Source organism: Camelus ferus, chromosome 22 (genome assembly GCF_009834535.1).
Source record: "Camelus ferus isolate YT-003-E chromosome 22, BCGSAC_Cfer_1.0, whole genome shotgun sequence".
NCBI lineage: Eukaryota > Metazoa > Chordata > Mammalia > Artiodactyla > Camelidae > Camelus > Camelus ferus.
Window position 1 is genome coordinate 20335202 of NC_045717.1, and position 13823 is coordinate 20349024.

At 40.7% G+C, this 13823-nt stretch overlaps 1 protein-coding gene and 1 non-coding gene across 2 annotated transcripts; both read left to right on the forward strand.

Moving 5' to 3' along the window:
- The first annotated feature begins 6094 nt into the window (after nucleotides 1–6094).
- TRNAV-AAC lies at nucleotides 6095–6166 on the forward strand. Its single transcript has one exon. It is a non-coding gene; the product is annotated as a tRNA-Val (tRNA).
- Nucleotides 6167–6433: 267 nt separating this feature from the next.
- Nucleotides 6434–7847, forward strand: LOC102511790 (olfactory receptor 7D4). The gene has a single exon (XM_006179380.3). The coding sequence runs from the start codon at nucleotides 6497–6499 to the stop codon at nucleotides 7496–7498; it is 1002 nt and encodes a 333-aa protein (XP_006179442.2). The 5' UTR covers nucleotides 6434–6496; the 3' UTR covers nucleotides 7499–7847.
- Nucleotides 7848–13823: the final 5976 nt, after the last annotated feature.

The following is a 13823-nucleotide window of genomic DNA, read 5'->3' on the forward strand; positions in this document are numbered from 1 at the left end:
TAATACACCTGTCCCAGGTTGTAGACTCTTCTGTGCAGTAATATTTACTTACACCTGTATCAGACTCTTTTGATAACAAGTTTTATGTTATTTTATTAGTTAGTGGTAAACAATATAATGGAATTTTGGTTCCATTATAAAAGATCCTTTAGTTGTTATAACCCCATTTTCCTACACCTTTAAAAATCAAGGGTGGCAGCAAAGATGACCATACTCACAGACTCTTGGCCATTGGTTTTCTCCCCCATATTGGGAAGAAATGCAAATGAATACTATTGGATTTTTTTTTTCTTTTCTTAAAAAGGGTAAGGAAATAAGTGAGATGAAGTTGGAGGGGAAAAGCAAAGGAAATAAAACCAGGAGAGAACAACATAATTCTTTACACAAAGAGCTCGGTGTATGCAAAATTTCCCACAGAGGCTTTGACTTCCAAGTGCATCATAAATCCACCATAGTCAGAGAAAGGGATTTTGCCACCTAGAAGGGAGATCTAATGCACTGAACACTTGGCCAAGTTCTTCTTTCCCCATTTTTTTTTTCTATCTCTGGAAAAGCCCTTTTATAAAGTATCGGTAAAATAAAGACACCTGCACTAAAGCAAAAAAAAAAAAAAAAAAAATCAAGTTGCCATGATTCTACTTTCTGTATGTATATATTTGCCTTTTCAGACATTTCATGTAAATTAAATCATAAAATCCTGTCAATAATTTTTTTCACTTAGTATATTTTTTTCAAGGTTCATACGTATTGCAGCATATCATTCCTTTGTACTGCAGAATGATATTCCATAGTATGAATATATAATTTATTCATCAGCTGATGAATGTTTGGGTTGTTTCCACTTTGTGGATATTATGAGTAATGCTGCTGTGAAAATTCATGTATATCCTTTTCTGCAGATATATATATATATATATATATATATATATATATATATATATATATGTTATTATATAATATATAAAATATATAATATATATGTATATGTGTGTGTATCCTATTATTATTTTTTTTTTTTGAGAAGGAAGAAAAGCCAAAGCAATCTAAGTACTCATTATCATTTTGTTTCCTTTGTGGGTGACTGCTGCTCAATTCCACCAAATCCTTCTGAGGTACGTCAGGTATGAGTCTCAGAACTTTCCATTCAGTAGATGAAAAGACATCAGCTCACATCTTCTATGAGCCAAAGGTGATCCTAGAGAGATCAGCATCCCTTATTTCTGAGTTGCACACATCTGAATTCAGAGAAGATTCCCTCAGGTGTCCCATATTGTGGTATCAGAGAAGCTTCAGGGCAGGAAGCAGGAGGCATGTGGCATGGGCTTGTGGCAAGGTGCTGTCCAATTGGAACCAGGCAAAGCTTGTCACAGCTTCCACTGAAATAAATACAGTAGATGTGGCTGGAGTAAAAGATGGGGTGAGAGGATTTTTGAATTGATGCCTGTATTAATTTGCTGGTGCTGCCATAACAAAATACCAGGTTGCGAGACTTAAAGGAAATTAATTTTCTCCCAATCCTGGAGGCTGGATGTTCAAGATCAAGGTGCCAGCAGGCTTGGTTTCCTCTGAGATCTGTCTCCTTGGATTGAGGATGGCCACCCTCTTGCTGCCCCTTCACATGGACCTCTTTGCAGGTGTGCCCTGGTCTCCGTGTTTCCAGTTCCTTCTTCTTATAATGCTACCAGTGAGATTGAATTAGGTCCACCCTAATGACCTCACTTTAAATTAATTACCTCTTTTAAGGCACTTTCTGTCTTTAAAGGCACATTCTGAGACACTGGGGATTACGACATCAGCGTATGCATTCTGAGTGAACAATTCAGTCCATAATAGTACCTGAGATGTGTGTCATACACCCTCTGTAACTATTCCATTTTATTAATCATACAGGAAGCATGTTGAAAGAGAGGAAAAAGAGGAACCTGATGCTTGAATGACCATAGTTTTATTTCTTCTTAAATTCCAGTATTTACACTACTATTACATCTAGAATGTTTCCTTAAAGAGAAAAATTATCTATAATTTACATATTCTTAAAAGTTATATGGCAAACAAGACACGCTGAAATTAACAGATTACAGGCAGAAACATGGGGGAATTCATTATATAAATTTATGATATTTACAGATGTTCAATTTGTGTAGGTGACGTTTAGCATCTGGCAAACACTAGAAAGGGAGAGGAAAAACTGAAACATGTCTGTGCTCCAAGTTTTTTTTCTATTTTTTCTGCTTATTTTTTTCCCAGAAGCTGGAACTAGTTTATTTCCAATTCTAGTAATAGCAATGATGTGATTGACTGACTTGTGCCCTTAAATATTTGTTATTACCTTTTAGGTACTGGTATGAAGTTTGGCCAAACATATAAGCCCAAATTTCATAGAGGGTACATTCTACTGGGAGAAAGAATCTATTCTTATTTTAATATGTAAGTGAATGGTAAAACTAGACTTCGTGATAAATGCCAACATAAAAGTAAAGACTAATTAGGAAAATTATTTTAACAGACTGTTGTTATCACTTAACTATTTAGGATAATTCCACCTGTGGATCTGTTCACGTCATCTATGGTGTTACTCTCTCTGATATAACATGTTTGGAGAAGGAAGGAAGGAAGAAAAGATGTGAGTTTGACCTTGGAAAGGTTTGGTTTGATGTCCCTGTGAAACACCCCACTAATAACTTGCACTTGGCAGTGGCATATGTTGGTCCAGTGTTCTCTCTTAATGGCAGTAGTGCTAGAAAGAATTGGGTTTTCATAGAGGAGGAGGTCAGAAAGACAAGATTATGCTCGGCTGAGCCTTACTCAGGATGCTTCAGTTCTCAGTGTGGCTCTCACTTCCTAAGGAAAGGTCCTCCCATCTCCTGACCACCATACATCAGGAGCAAGCTCTCATGAGATACAGTCCATGTTGTTGCAAATTACAATCCAAACAGCCAACCAGGTGGAAAGTAGGGAATCTTGTGCTGCGTTGCCCACCTAGCTCTTCAGTTAAAGGCTTATTTTTCAGGTGCAGGAAGTGCAGCCATGTGACAGCCCTGAGCCTTCAGCCCTGAGAACTGCCCTCAGCTAAAGGAACCAGCCTCACCCAAGGTCACACCACTCAGATCTCTAGCTGTGGGAGCCTAAGTGACTAACAGCCATCACTGTGTATCCACCACTGTGTTTGCCCTCAGGTTGCTCCTGTTCCGCGCTGCTGACTGAGCGCAGCAGGGGACCAGTGCGTGCCCACTGCCACGGGCACATGGTGACACTGCTCACCAGGGGTGCAGGATGATTCCTATTCTTGGCACGAAGATCCTGCAATGTCAGGCAGTAGCACAGCTAGAAGCTCCGTGGGGCTTCGGCCGTGTCTCTGGAACTGTTGTCTCTTTAGCTGTCAAGACCTCCAAACCTGCACTGGCCAGAAATGTGGAGACCTGGAGCACAAACTCCCACATGGCTTACTGGGCGTGACTTACACAGGATCACTTCTACTTCCAATCCTGGGACCACATCCTACAAATTGGAGATACAGCACATTGTGACTGTCGTTGGCTGAGAGGGTATAATGCCTCTTGCGAGTTGTATACCCAGAAATTCCTGTGTATTCAAATGCCTGCACTAAATATTATCATCCTCTTTAAAATTAAATGCGTTCTCATACCTTCCATACAATTTTGGGTCTAACTCTCTCATATTTGAACTCCCTGAAGGCTGTATCTTACCTCTGTCTTCCCCTACCCTGACAAATTTTACAGGTGAGTCACATTTGCCACATGTATTTTCTCAATACTCAGTCTTCAATTCAGTCTACCTGGATTATTGCAGCCCCTGCCCCCCCCCCCCATTTAGAGGTAAGATATGGAGCCCTCCCTAATATCAGCAAAGGCTCCCATGTTTTGGTTCACACAGAAACTAATCATTCCTTAGAGGATATCCTGTCACTTTTAATTCAAACCAAAGAAAGAATTTCTCTTGGGAGAATATAACTTCTTCCCCCACTGTTGCCCACACATACGCAACTTTGGCTGAAAATTTTCCACTCTCTTATCTTTGCATCTCAAGGGAGCTGAGTTGTTTGGAGAGAGGAAAGTTACTAGAACCATTTATTTAATGAGGAGCCCTGAGAATTCAACCCTTGCAATGATAATAACATGTCCCTGTTGCCCGTTTCCTGTAATTTTCTTACCCCAGCCTCGGTGCAAACCCAAATGGGCTTCTCCAGGACACAGTGCAGAGAAGAGAAAGATTCAGTGATAACCATTGGAGACTGTGTCCCAGGAAAGGCTGGTGGAGTAGGAAGAAAAAGAAGAGAGAAAGTGGGTACTGGACTCTACCTCTAGAACAGTGAGACTAGAATAGTCCAGTATTTATTTAGTCCGTGATGGTGAAGTCTGTGTAGTCTGCAAGTACTTTCATTTCTATTGAAACCAGTCCTGTTTCTCTCTTTTTGGAATCTAGAGCCTCTCTCCAGTAAGAGTTATTTCCCAAAGAGTCTCTACCTCTTCTCTAAACTTTCCCATAATTGTAGGCTCCTCTTAAAGATTTCCACTGTGCAATCATTTATTTATCAACTACTCACTGGAGATTTGCTATGCATAAGGTATTCTTATTCTCTATTTTGTTCCTCATGTGATTGGATTTTTCTTTTTTATTCTTTTTTTTTTTAAGGGGGATGTAGTTGGGTTTATTTATTTTTGGAGGAGGTACTGGGGATTGAACCCAGGACCTTGTGAATGCTGAGCATGGCTCTACCACTTGAGCTATGCCCTCCCCCTGACTGGATTTTTCTATTCGATTCCCTAACTACTTTTTGTTGGCAGATTCACCTTCCTAATAGGACCTAATATCTCTATACTGAAGTTGCTGTTTCATCTTATCCACCGTATTGTATCCACAATATTATCTACAATGTAATTATTTATTTTCTTAAATTTAAAAAAAAATTGTAGTCAGTTACAATGTGTCAATTTCTGGTGTACAGCACAATGTCCCAGCCATGCATATATATACATATATTCATCTTTACATTCTTTTTCATTAAAGGTTATTACAAAATGTTGAATATAGTTCCCTGTGCTATACGGAAGAAATTTGTTTTCAAACAATGTAATTATTTTTGACGTTTGGTACTCAGGCTAAAATCATTTTCTCATTTTAGCATTCTCTTTCAGTGTTTCAGAGAATATGGAGTGACTGAAGTTGGAGTAGACAGCCTTGTCCTGTTCATGAAGTTAATGCAAATATTTTAGTGTTTTCATGCAGAATATCCTTTGGTTGCAGTTTTAAAATACCTAACCTTCACTGGATTAAGAAATTGTCTTTATTTTCTTTATTTAGCAAGAGGCTCTCACCTGGCTGCTCACCAGTGATGACTTACATTTTCTCAAACGAATTTTTGAGTGTGATTATCGTTATGATTCCTCTTCATTTACCTATTTTTGAGATGAATTATGTTAGCAAACATCCTAGATTTAACCAGATAGAGTTTTATTCCCAGAGCAGGAATTACTTGTTTACGATTTATTATTCTTTTTACTTTTTTGGGGGGGGGTGATTAGGTTTATTTATTTTTTTATTATTATTTTTTAATGGAGGTACTGGAGATTGAATCCAGGACCTTGTGCATATTAGGCACACGCTCTACCACTGAGCTATACCCTCTCCCTTATTATTCTTTTTAAATATATATGAATGCATTTTATTTCATTTTACTATTCTATTTTTTGTCTATATTCAGGCATGTGATGAACTTAGTAATAATAATAGCTACCATTTATTCAGATCCTATTGTACACAAAGGCATTTTTAACCCTCATGAAGAAGGTAATAGCAGTAACCACATTTTTAGAAATTAAAAGATAATAATAAAAGTACTTAAGGCATCTGAGAGTTAACTATCATAATAGGAAGCATCAGGTCGTAGAATTAAGTTTCTCTGAGTTGAGAATCCATCTCTTCATAACAATTAATGGGCTATTTGCATGAAGAAAGAATGGAGGTCATAAAGAAAAGTTTCTAAATATCTTCAACCATTTTGCAAAGGTCATATTATAGACGAAACTGGTTTATGTCCATAGCTTCAAATAGAATTAGAACCAGTGAAAGAGGGGTGGGTATAGCTCAGTGGTAGGGTGCATGCCTAACATGCATGAGGTCCTGGGTTCAATCCCCAGTGCCTCCATTAAAAAAATGGATAAATAAGTAAACCTAATTACCTCCCTCTCCCTCCCCTGGAAAAAAAACAGAAGGGTGAAGTAGCTGTGAGAATTGGGACCTTATTGGTGAGCCCTTACTGGTGGCCCAGAAGAAAAATAATTTTTTAAGAAGATTTTTTAAAAAGATAAAAAAAGAATTAGAACCAGTGAATAGATTTATTTTTTTTCTTCTAAATTTAAAAGTGGCTAATAATTAGATTAAAAATGAAAATGGTCTACCATATGACTGAGTGAATCCTTGGCATTGGAAGGACATCAGCCTAAAGGTGGAATCATAAAGGTGATGACTAGCTGAGATGCTAGTTGGCTGTTCACTGAATAATGCTTTTGCCTTCTGCCCCAGCAGACACACCAGCTACATGGAAGCAGGAAACCACACAGAAGAATCACAATTCCTCCTCCTGGGCCTCTCAGAGCACCCTGACCTGCAGCCCCTCCTCTTTGGAGCGTTCCTGTCCATGTACCTGGTCACCGTGCTCGGGAACCTGCTCATCATCCTGGCCGTCAGCTCTGACCCCCACCTCCACACCCCCATGTACTTCTTCCTCTCCAACCTGTCCTTTGTTGACATCTGTTTCGTCTCCACCACTGTCCCGAAGGTGCTAGTGAACCTCCAAGCCCAGAGCAAAGACATCTCTTACACAGGATGCCTCACTCAGGTGTATTTCTTTATGATTTTTGCTGTAATGGATGGTTTCCTCCTGACTGTGATGGCCTATGACCGCTTTGTGGCCATCTGCCACCCCCTGCACTACATGGTCATCATGAACCCACGCCTCTGTGGTCTCCTGGTTCTAATGTCTTGGTTCATCATTTTCTTGGTGGCCCTGGTTCACATTCTACTGTTGAGGCGGCTGACCTTCTGTATTGGCACTAAAATTCCACATTTCTTCTGCGAACTGGCTCAGATGATCATGGTGGCCTGCTCTGACACCCTCGTCAATAAGATCTTCTTGTTTGTGGCAACTGCCCTGCTGGGTGTGTTTCCCCTCACTGGGATCCTCCTCTCTTATTCTCGAATTGCCTTGTCTTTGATGAGAACGTCCTCGGCTGGGGGGAAATATAAAGCATTTTCCACCTGTGGGTCTCACCTCTCTGCGGTCTCCTTGTACTATGGGACAAGCCTGGGGGTCTATCTCAGTTCTGATGGGACCCATTCTCCCCAGAGAAGTTCAGCTGCCTCCGTGATGTACACTGTGGTCACCCCCATGCTGAACCCCTTCATCTACAGCCTGAGGAACAAGGATGTGAAGGGGGCCCTGGGGAGGCTGCTCAGTCGAGGAGCCCCTTGTCCATGACGGGCCTCGGGCCTCAGAACTAAGTGGACGTTGTGAGGCCGCAAAGACAACTGCTGTGAACTTGAATATCCTGCTTCTTCTCCCCTAAGACATGCTTCATTTCTTCTATAATCAACGCACTTGTGACTTTTATTTGTTTTTGCATTAGTTTCTCCTCAAGCAACCTCCTCAGTGAGCCCTTTGTAACTTTTCATTCCTATTTGCAGCCCATACATTTCTGTCTTGGGCCAGTTTTCTTACAGCCAATCCGGTGATTTCCCACATTAGATTTGGAGAACTTGTATCACATGTGGCATGGTTTCCTCCAAACTATCCTTTCCAATGTTGATATTCTTCACCATAATTTTGTTGTGTGTTTGCTTTTCCCTGGAAGAAATGGAGTGAAAATCGCACAATAATCATAAGACAAGTGCTTCAAGTATCAAGGCCGTTCTTCTGGGTTTATGTGTATGTTTTATGTTATCTTGACAACATCTGTTAAAGACAGTTTCTCTCAGGTACCCCATTTTTCAAAGAGATTGAGATTGGGATGGATTCTAACCTGGAAACCTGACACTGAGCCCACATTCCTAACTTTGCTATGAAACTTTACCTGAAAACAGTGACCTGATTTTCAACTGCAAGAGTAGGAGTCTAGATTTGAAAGCGGCTTCATTCAGGTAATTCGTAGTAATACTTTGCATAGGATAAGTGAGATACTGCCTCATTCTCTGCCTTCCTTCCTTCTTTCCTTACATCCTTCACTACCTTCTTTCACTGGACCTTCATTTCCCATTATCACAGTTTTAAGATACATTCTAAGATCCCAAAACATGTAATAGTGAATACAATAGAAAAAAACTTTTCTCCCATGGTTTAATTTGGGGGGAGAGCACCCTATGGAGGTGCCAGTCGGAATGGCAGTTACACACTTGTGGGATGTGTTCAGAACTTAGCGCACGTTTTGCTGAGAAGATTGATAGAACTGAGACTGCAGGGAAGGACGGAGCAGCAGAAGCAGTCACCGTTTCTCCTGCACTCCCTGGGATCCTTTCACTCTCTCCATCGCGTACCAGCCTGGCCGCCTCTGTCGGCACCACGTGGAGCCCACGTTTCCCAGTGCGTGATGGCACAAGTGACAAAGCACTGCGCCACCAGGGCCAATTCTTGATGGAGAGGTGGGGGCACACCGCGTTCTCCACCCCTTAGCTAGGGTGGCCCTTAAGTTTGGGTTTTGTGCCACCTTCCAGAATTTCCCTAGAGGATGCGAACCCTGCTCACTCGCCGTGGGAGCTGCCTTAAGGTTAGCGTGATGGATGTACTGTCCTCCCTGTATTGCTCCTCTCTCTCCAACCCATGTTCCGTGGGCTCCCTTTGCTCCTTTGCTTGTACGTGAATCCTTGGCTCAGCATCTGCCTCTGGTGAACCAAAGCTAAGATGGGTGTGTTCTCCAGCATCACATCTCTGGACAGGTTTCTCTGAAAGGGGTCCAGTAGAGTCCACTCCTCTTGGGTGAAGTCCACGGCCACATCAGCAAAGGTCACTGAATCCTAAGCCATCACACACACACTAGCTTCAGTAAATTAAAAACTACACCAATGTTCACTGGCAAATGAAGACGGGAGACCCAATGGCAACAGAGGGATTCAGGGTCTCTCATCATCTCCCCTGGGACGCACTGGTCCTGGGTTTCCTTCTCTCTCACCACACTCACTTGTGATTGGTATCCACCAACCATGGCTTTAATGGAGCACGTAACACATGAACTTATCTCAATACAATGAGCCCAAAAGAACTTTATTTCCCTTTTGCAGCACAGTCCTAACCCAGCTGGAGACACGTGTAAATGCTGATGAATGAATACATTTTTCGAGAAATGCAATCATCTTCCTTACTATGTAAGAGCACCAAGCAAAATTAAAACTATGCAGTCACCATCATGAGAAGCAATATTAGGAGGTAATTATTGACATACTAAGATTATTCAGGCTAATCTGTCACCAGTATAAGAGCCTCCACTGTGGGAGGGAACTCATCAGGGACTCGGTTCTCCAATGGCGTTATTTAAGAAGCTCAGGAGACAGGCCTGCCTAGAAGGAAATGTGTCCATCTGGTGGACACAGTACATCATTTTGTAGAAGGATAACTTTCTTCTTATCTGAGGACAATTTCTCACACAATCAGCCACCATCTGTCTCTCTCTTTTCCTCAGGAAAGCAGAAAGGGTCCTTTGAAAGAACACCTAGGAGAAAAGGAAGGAGACAGGAGCACCTAGGGAGGACCACAATTCCCACATCCACTGCCCGGAAGTCATTCCATTCTAGCTTGAGATTCCCAAATATCCCTGCACACTCTGGAAATCTCCTAGATTAGAGCTTCCTCTAATGTTTAGTGAAACAATATGGGGAAAATGTATTAAAATTTCTCACCAGAATTTTGGATGTGCCTATTTCTTCTTCCACTTCTGTCAAGCAATGCTTTGTATACTTGCAACAATATTGAGTAGATACACATCTAATTTTTTTATATTTTTGGAGCAAGAGAATCTCTCATCATAATGACCTCTGTGTCCAAGTAATGCTTCTTGGCAACGCTGACATTAGAATCAGCTTCTTTTTGGAAACATTGGTTTTTTGCACATCATGGGTACCACCATGTCTGTTCTGGATGCCAATGTCTCCAGTACAAAGAGTAGTATAAGGGAGAGGCTATAGCTCAGTGGTAGAGCACATGCCTAGCATGCAGAAGGCCCTGGGTTCAATCCCCAGTACCTCCTCTAAAAATAAACCTAATTACTTCCCCCAAAAGATTGGCGATCAACAGACAATGGAGATCCTTCACACCACTCCTCAAGCACAGTGAAATTATAGCTAAATAACTGTTCATAACATAATATACATCTCAGTTTTCAGAAATGTATTTAATTACTCTAAGAATGGAAGGGTGAGAGAAACAGTCTTCTTCCGAGCACTCACACCAGCCTCAGCTTACCTGCACACTTGTCTCTCACGGCCTCCTTGTATGGACACTTAGTGCTCTGGGTCTTGCGCTGGTAGTGGCACCCCAATTCCCTCTCCACATCTGCCCACCAGTCATGGCTCTTCTGCATCCCAGAGGGGTGCTTCCTCCTGGCCACCTAGCAAGCTTCTTTACATCCAAAGGGCTGCCATGGCACCTTCTCCAACAAGGTCTGAAGTCCACTCTTGGGGAGAAGGCCCCCCTACATGCTTAGCATTCGTTAAACACTCTTCATAAACTCTAGAATTTGGAGATGGCAGTCTAGGTCATGGTTTTGTGCTAGAATTTTTAATGGCAACTGGAAATGCTGGAGGTGTTTGCAAGTCACTCCATGTGAGGTAATGAAGGGCCAGCACCATCTCCCTGCTGCAGTCCTAGACGTTTGGTCTCTTAGCTGCTATGAGGCTGAAAATGATGGGGTTCTACATCAATTTCTACTACTTTACCCTACTAATTTTCCCTAAATTAATGATAGAGTAAGTAAAAAAAGAAGTATTAGAATTTCTCTTTACATTTTTATATTACACTTCTCCTGTTTAAATCAAAGTATGATTTCTGTCTCCTGATTTCATCCAGACTCATAGAGACCTGAGAAGGACAGTGATCCCTGGATACAATGTAGTAAATTGAGAATATGTTTGAACAAGCCTTTGGACTTGAACAAAAAGCTGAGTGCCTTGCTAATACGAATGACATTCACAGAATCATAATAGTCAAGATACCTCTATGGTCTATTATGACACAGATCTTCCCTTGGGAGACCACTGAATGCTACATTTAATGGTACAGCAATCATTATGATTATGTTTGTGAGTCTTTTGAGTGTAGTTGCCCAGAAAAGAACAAGCTCAGATCTGCTGTCTTGCAGCCCAAGTCAAAGTCATGAACCAGAGAGATCCTATGACAGTTTAAAAACTCATTTCTTGTGGTCACACGGGGAAGATATTGCTAAAAATCAAATGCAACATTCAATTTTCAACCATAGTTTAAAAGTCAGTCTCACACTTTACATGTGAAAATTAGGGTACTGATCAGGAAAAGTTAAATAGGAAACTTGAAATGGAGACTTCTACATGGACCCAGATGAAGCTCAAGACACTGTAAACCTCCCTTATCAGAGAAGTAGCAAGCCCTTTGGTTTCTGAGACTAGCCTTTCCTGCTTGACAACTCTGTGATTATCTTACTTGAAACAGTCTTTTTCAGATTCATTTCCATTACACGTTATTACAAGCTATTGAATACAGTTCCCTGTGCTCTACAGTAGGTCTTTATTGTTTATCTATTTTATATATAGTAGTGTGTATAGGTTAATCCCAAACTCCTAATTTATCCCTCACCCAACCCTTCCCCTTTTGATAAACTTTTTCTTATGTCTGTGAGTCTATTTCTGGTTTGCATCATTCTTTTTTTTTTTAGATTTCACACATAAGTGCTATCATATGATGTCTGCCTTTCTCTGTCTGACTTATTCCACTTAATATGATGAGGCATGTTTTTGTAAACGAAGTTTCCCTGGATCATAGATATGCCCATTTGTTTCCTCATGTCTCTAGCTATTCTCCCACTACAAGGGCAAAGCTGACTAATTCCGCACTTTTATAACCTACAAAGCATCAAGTAATTACTATCTGGACCCTTTCAGACAAAACGTTTCCCAAACTCTGCTCTGAACCCAATTACCAACTGACAGGAAATATAAGACAGGAAAGAAAACTTAAATGTGCTCTGAAAATAAAAGAAGAAATATCAAACTGTGTGACTTTCTAAAAGAACGCCTGGGACTCTTCAAAGAGTCAGTATAATGAATATAATAGACAAACAATAGCAAGTGATCTAGGTTTAAAAAAAGGGCAAAAGGCATAAGCAATCGCCATATATAGACCTGATTGTTTGAAACCAACCAAAAACATGTTTTGGGACAATGTGGAGAAGTTAGCTTTTTAGAGCAGATATCAGAAAACATTATGATTTTTACTTTTCATACATCAAATAATGGTATTGTGATTTTGGTAGGATAATGCCCTTATCTTTAGGAGAATCATTACAAAGTACTTTAAAGTATCATATATGCAATTTATTTTCAACTTACTCACAAAAAAGCTCACCATAAAATGTATTTGTAAGTCTACAGGGAGAACAAACATGTAAAATTCCCATAATAAGTGAATCTACTACAACGAACACTCGTACTGGATAGTCACATTTTCTTGAGGTTTAAGATTTTACCAAAAAAAAAAAAAAAAAAGTGGGGGAAAATACACCTAGTCCAAACACCTCATTCTAGAACTAGTGTCATAAAACCTCCACTACATCTCCTGGAGGCCCGTTTTGACTCTGGAAAGTTCAGATGATGAGATAGCTAAGTACTCTTGTGTTTTTTTCAGAAGAAAGATCTCTGATCTACGTTACGTTTATATTTATATACAGAAATATGGATACCCTTGACACCTGAGAAAGTATCTTATCTTTCTACCTCTATGTAATATTCAAAAATAAAAACGCACAAAGACAAAACCAAATTCTCAGATGAAACCTTTTTTTTTTTTTCATACGAAAAGAAGACCTTTAAAGCAACTTTCCCTAATACTCAGAGGAACACGGCAAGATCTCCAGGCTCGCAATACCTGGAGAACTTGAACAGTGGAAATTCTTTTCCTCATGGAGAAAGGTCACAAAAAACACACTGGAGGCTTTTGAATAAGGAAGCACAGTGAGAAATGGAGGGAAGCCATTCTAGCTTATACATGAGTTAACTTGAATTTTAAGCATATTTTAAAATAGCCTTTTGTGATCTATCAAACATATATTGTACACCTGCTTTAATTATTAAAGGAAAGTGCACAATGACCAGAAATAAAGAATGCCCATGTTAAAAACAAAGATTAAACGCCCCTCTTCCCGGGACACGGATGCTGCTACTCCCTTGGTAAGACTTCCTTCCCAGGTGCCAAGGCCGTACTGACTCACCCGTGTAGGTGCTGCTTTGTTCTTTGTTCTGAAACCCTGAAGAATTGTATCCCTGACTTTTTTATGTTTCTTTGTTCTGACAAGATGATACAACTGTGCCAGAAGCCATGCTTCCCTGGAGCAGCGCCTCAGAATAATTTGGGAAACGGGCTTCCAGGCTAGATCACAGTTTGGTTCAAAAAACTCTTCCCTATTCTTATTATTGTTTATTGTTTATTTACATCAACAACAGTGAAGGACAACACCCCACAGAAGAGCCCTTACCATGAGTCCAACCCGGCTGAACGCGGGGGAGGGGGGGTGGCTCACGTCCCGGCGGACTAGAGCGGAGGGGCCAGGCCCCTCTAAGAAGGTCCCTTG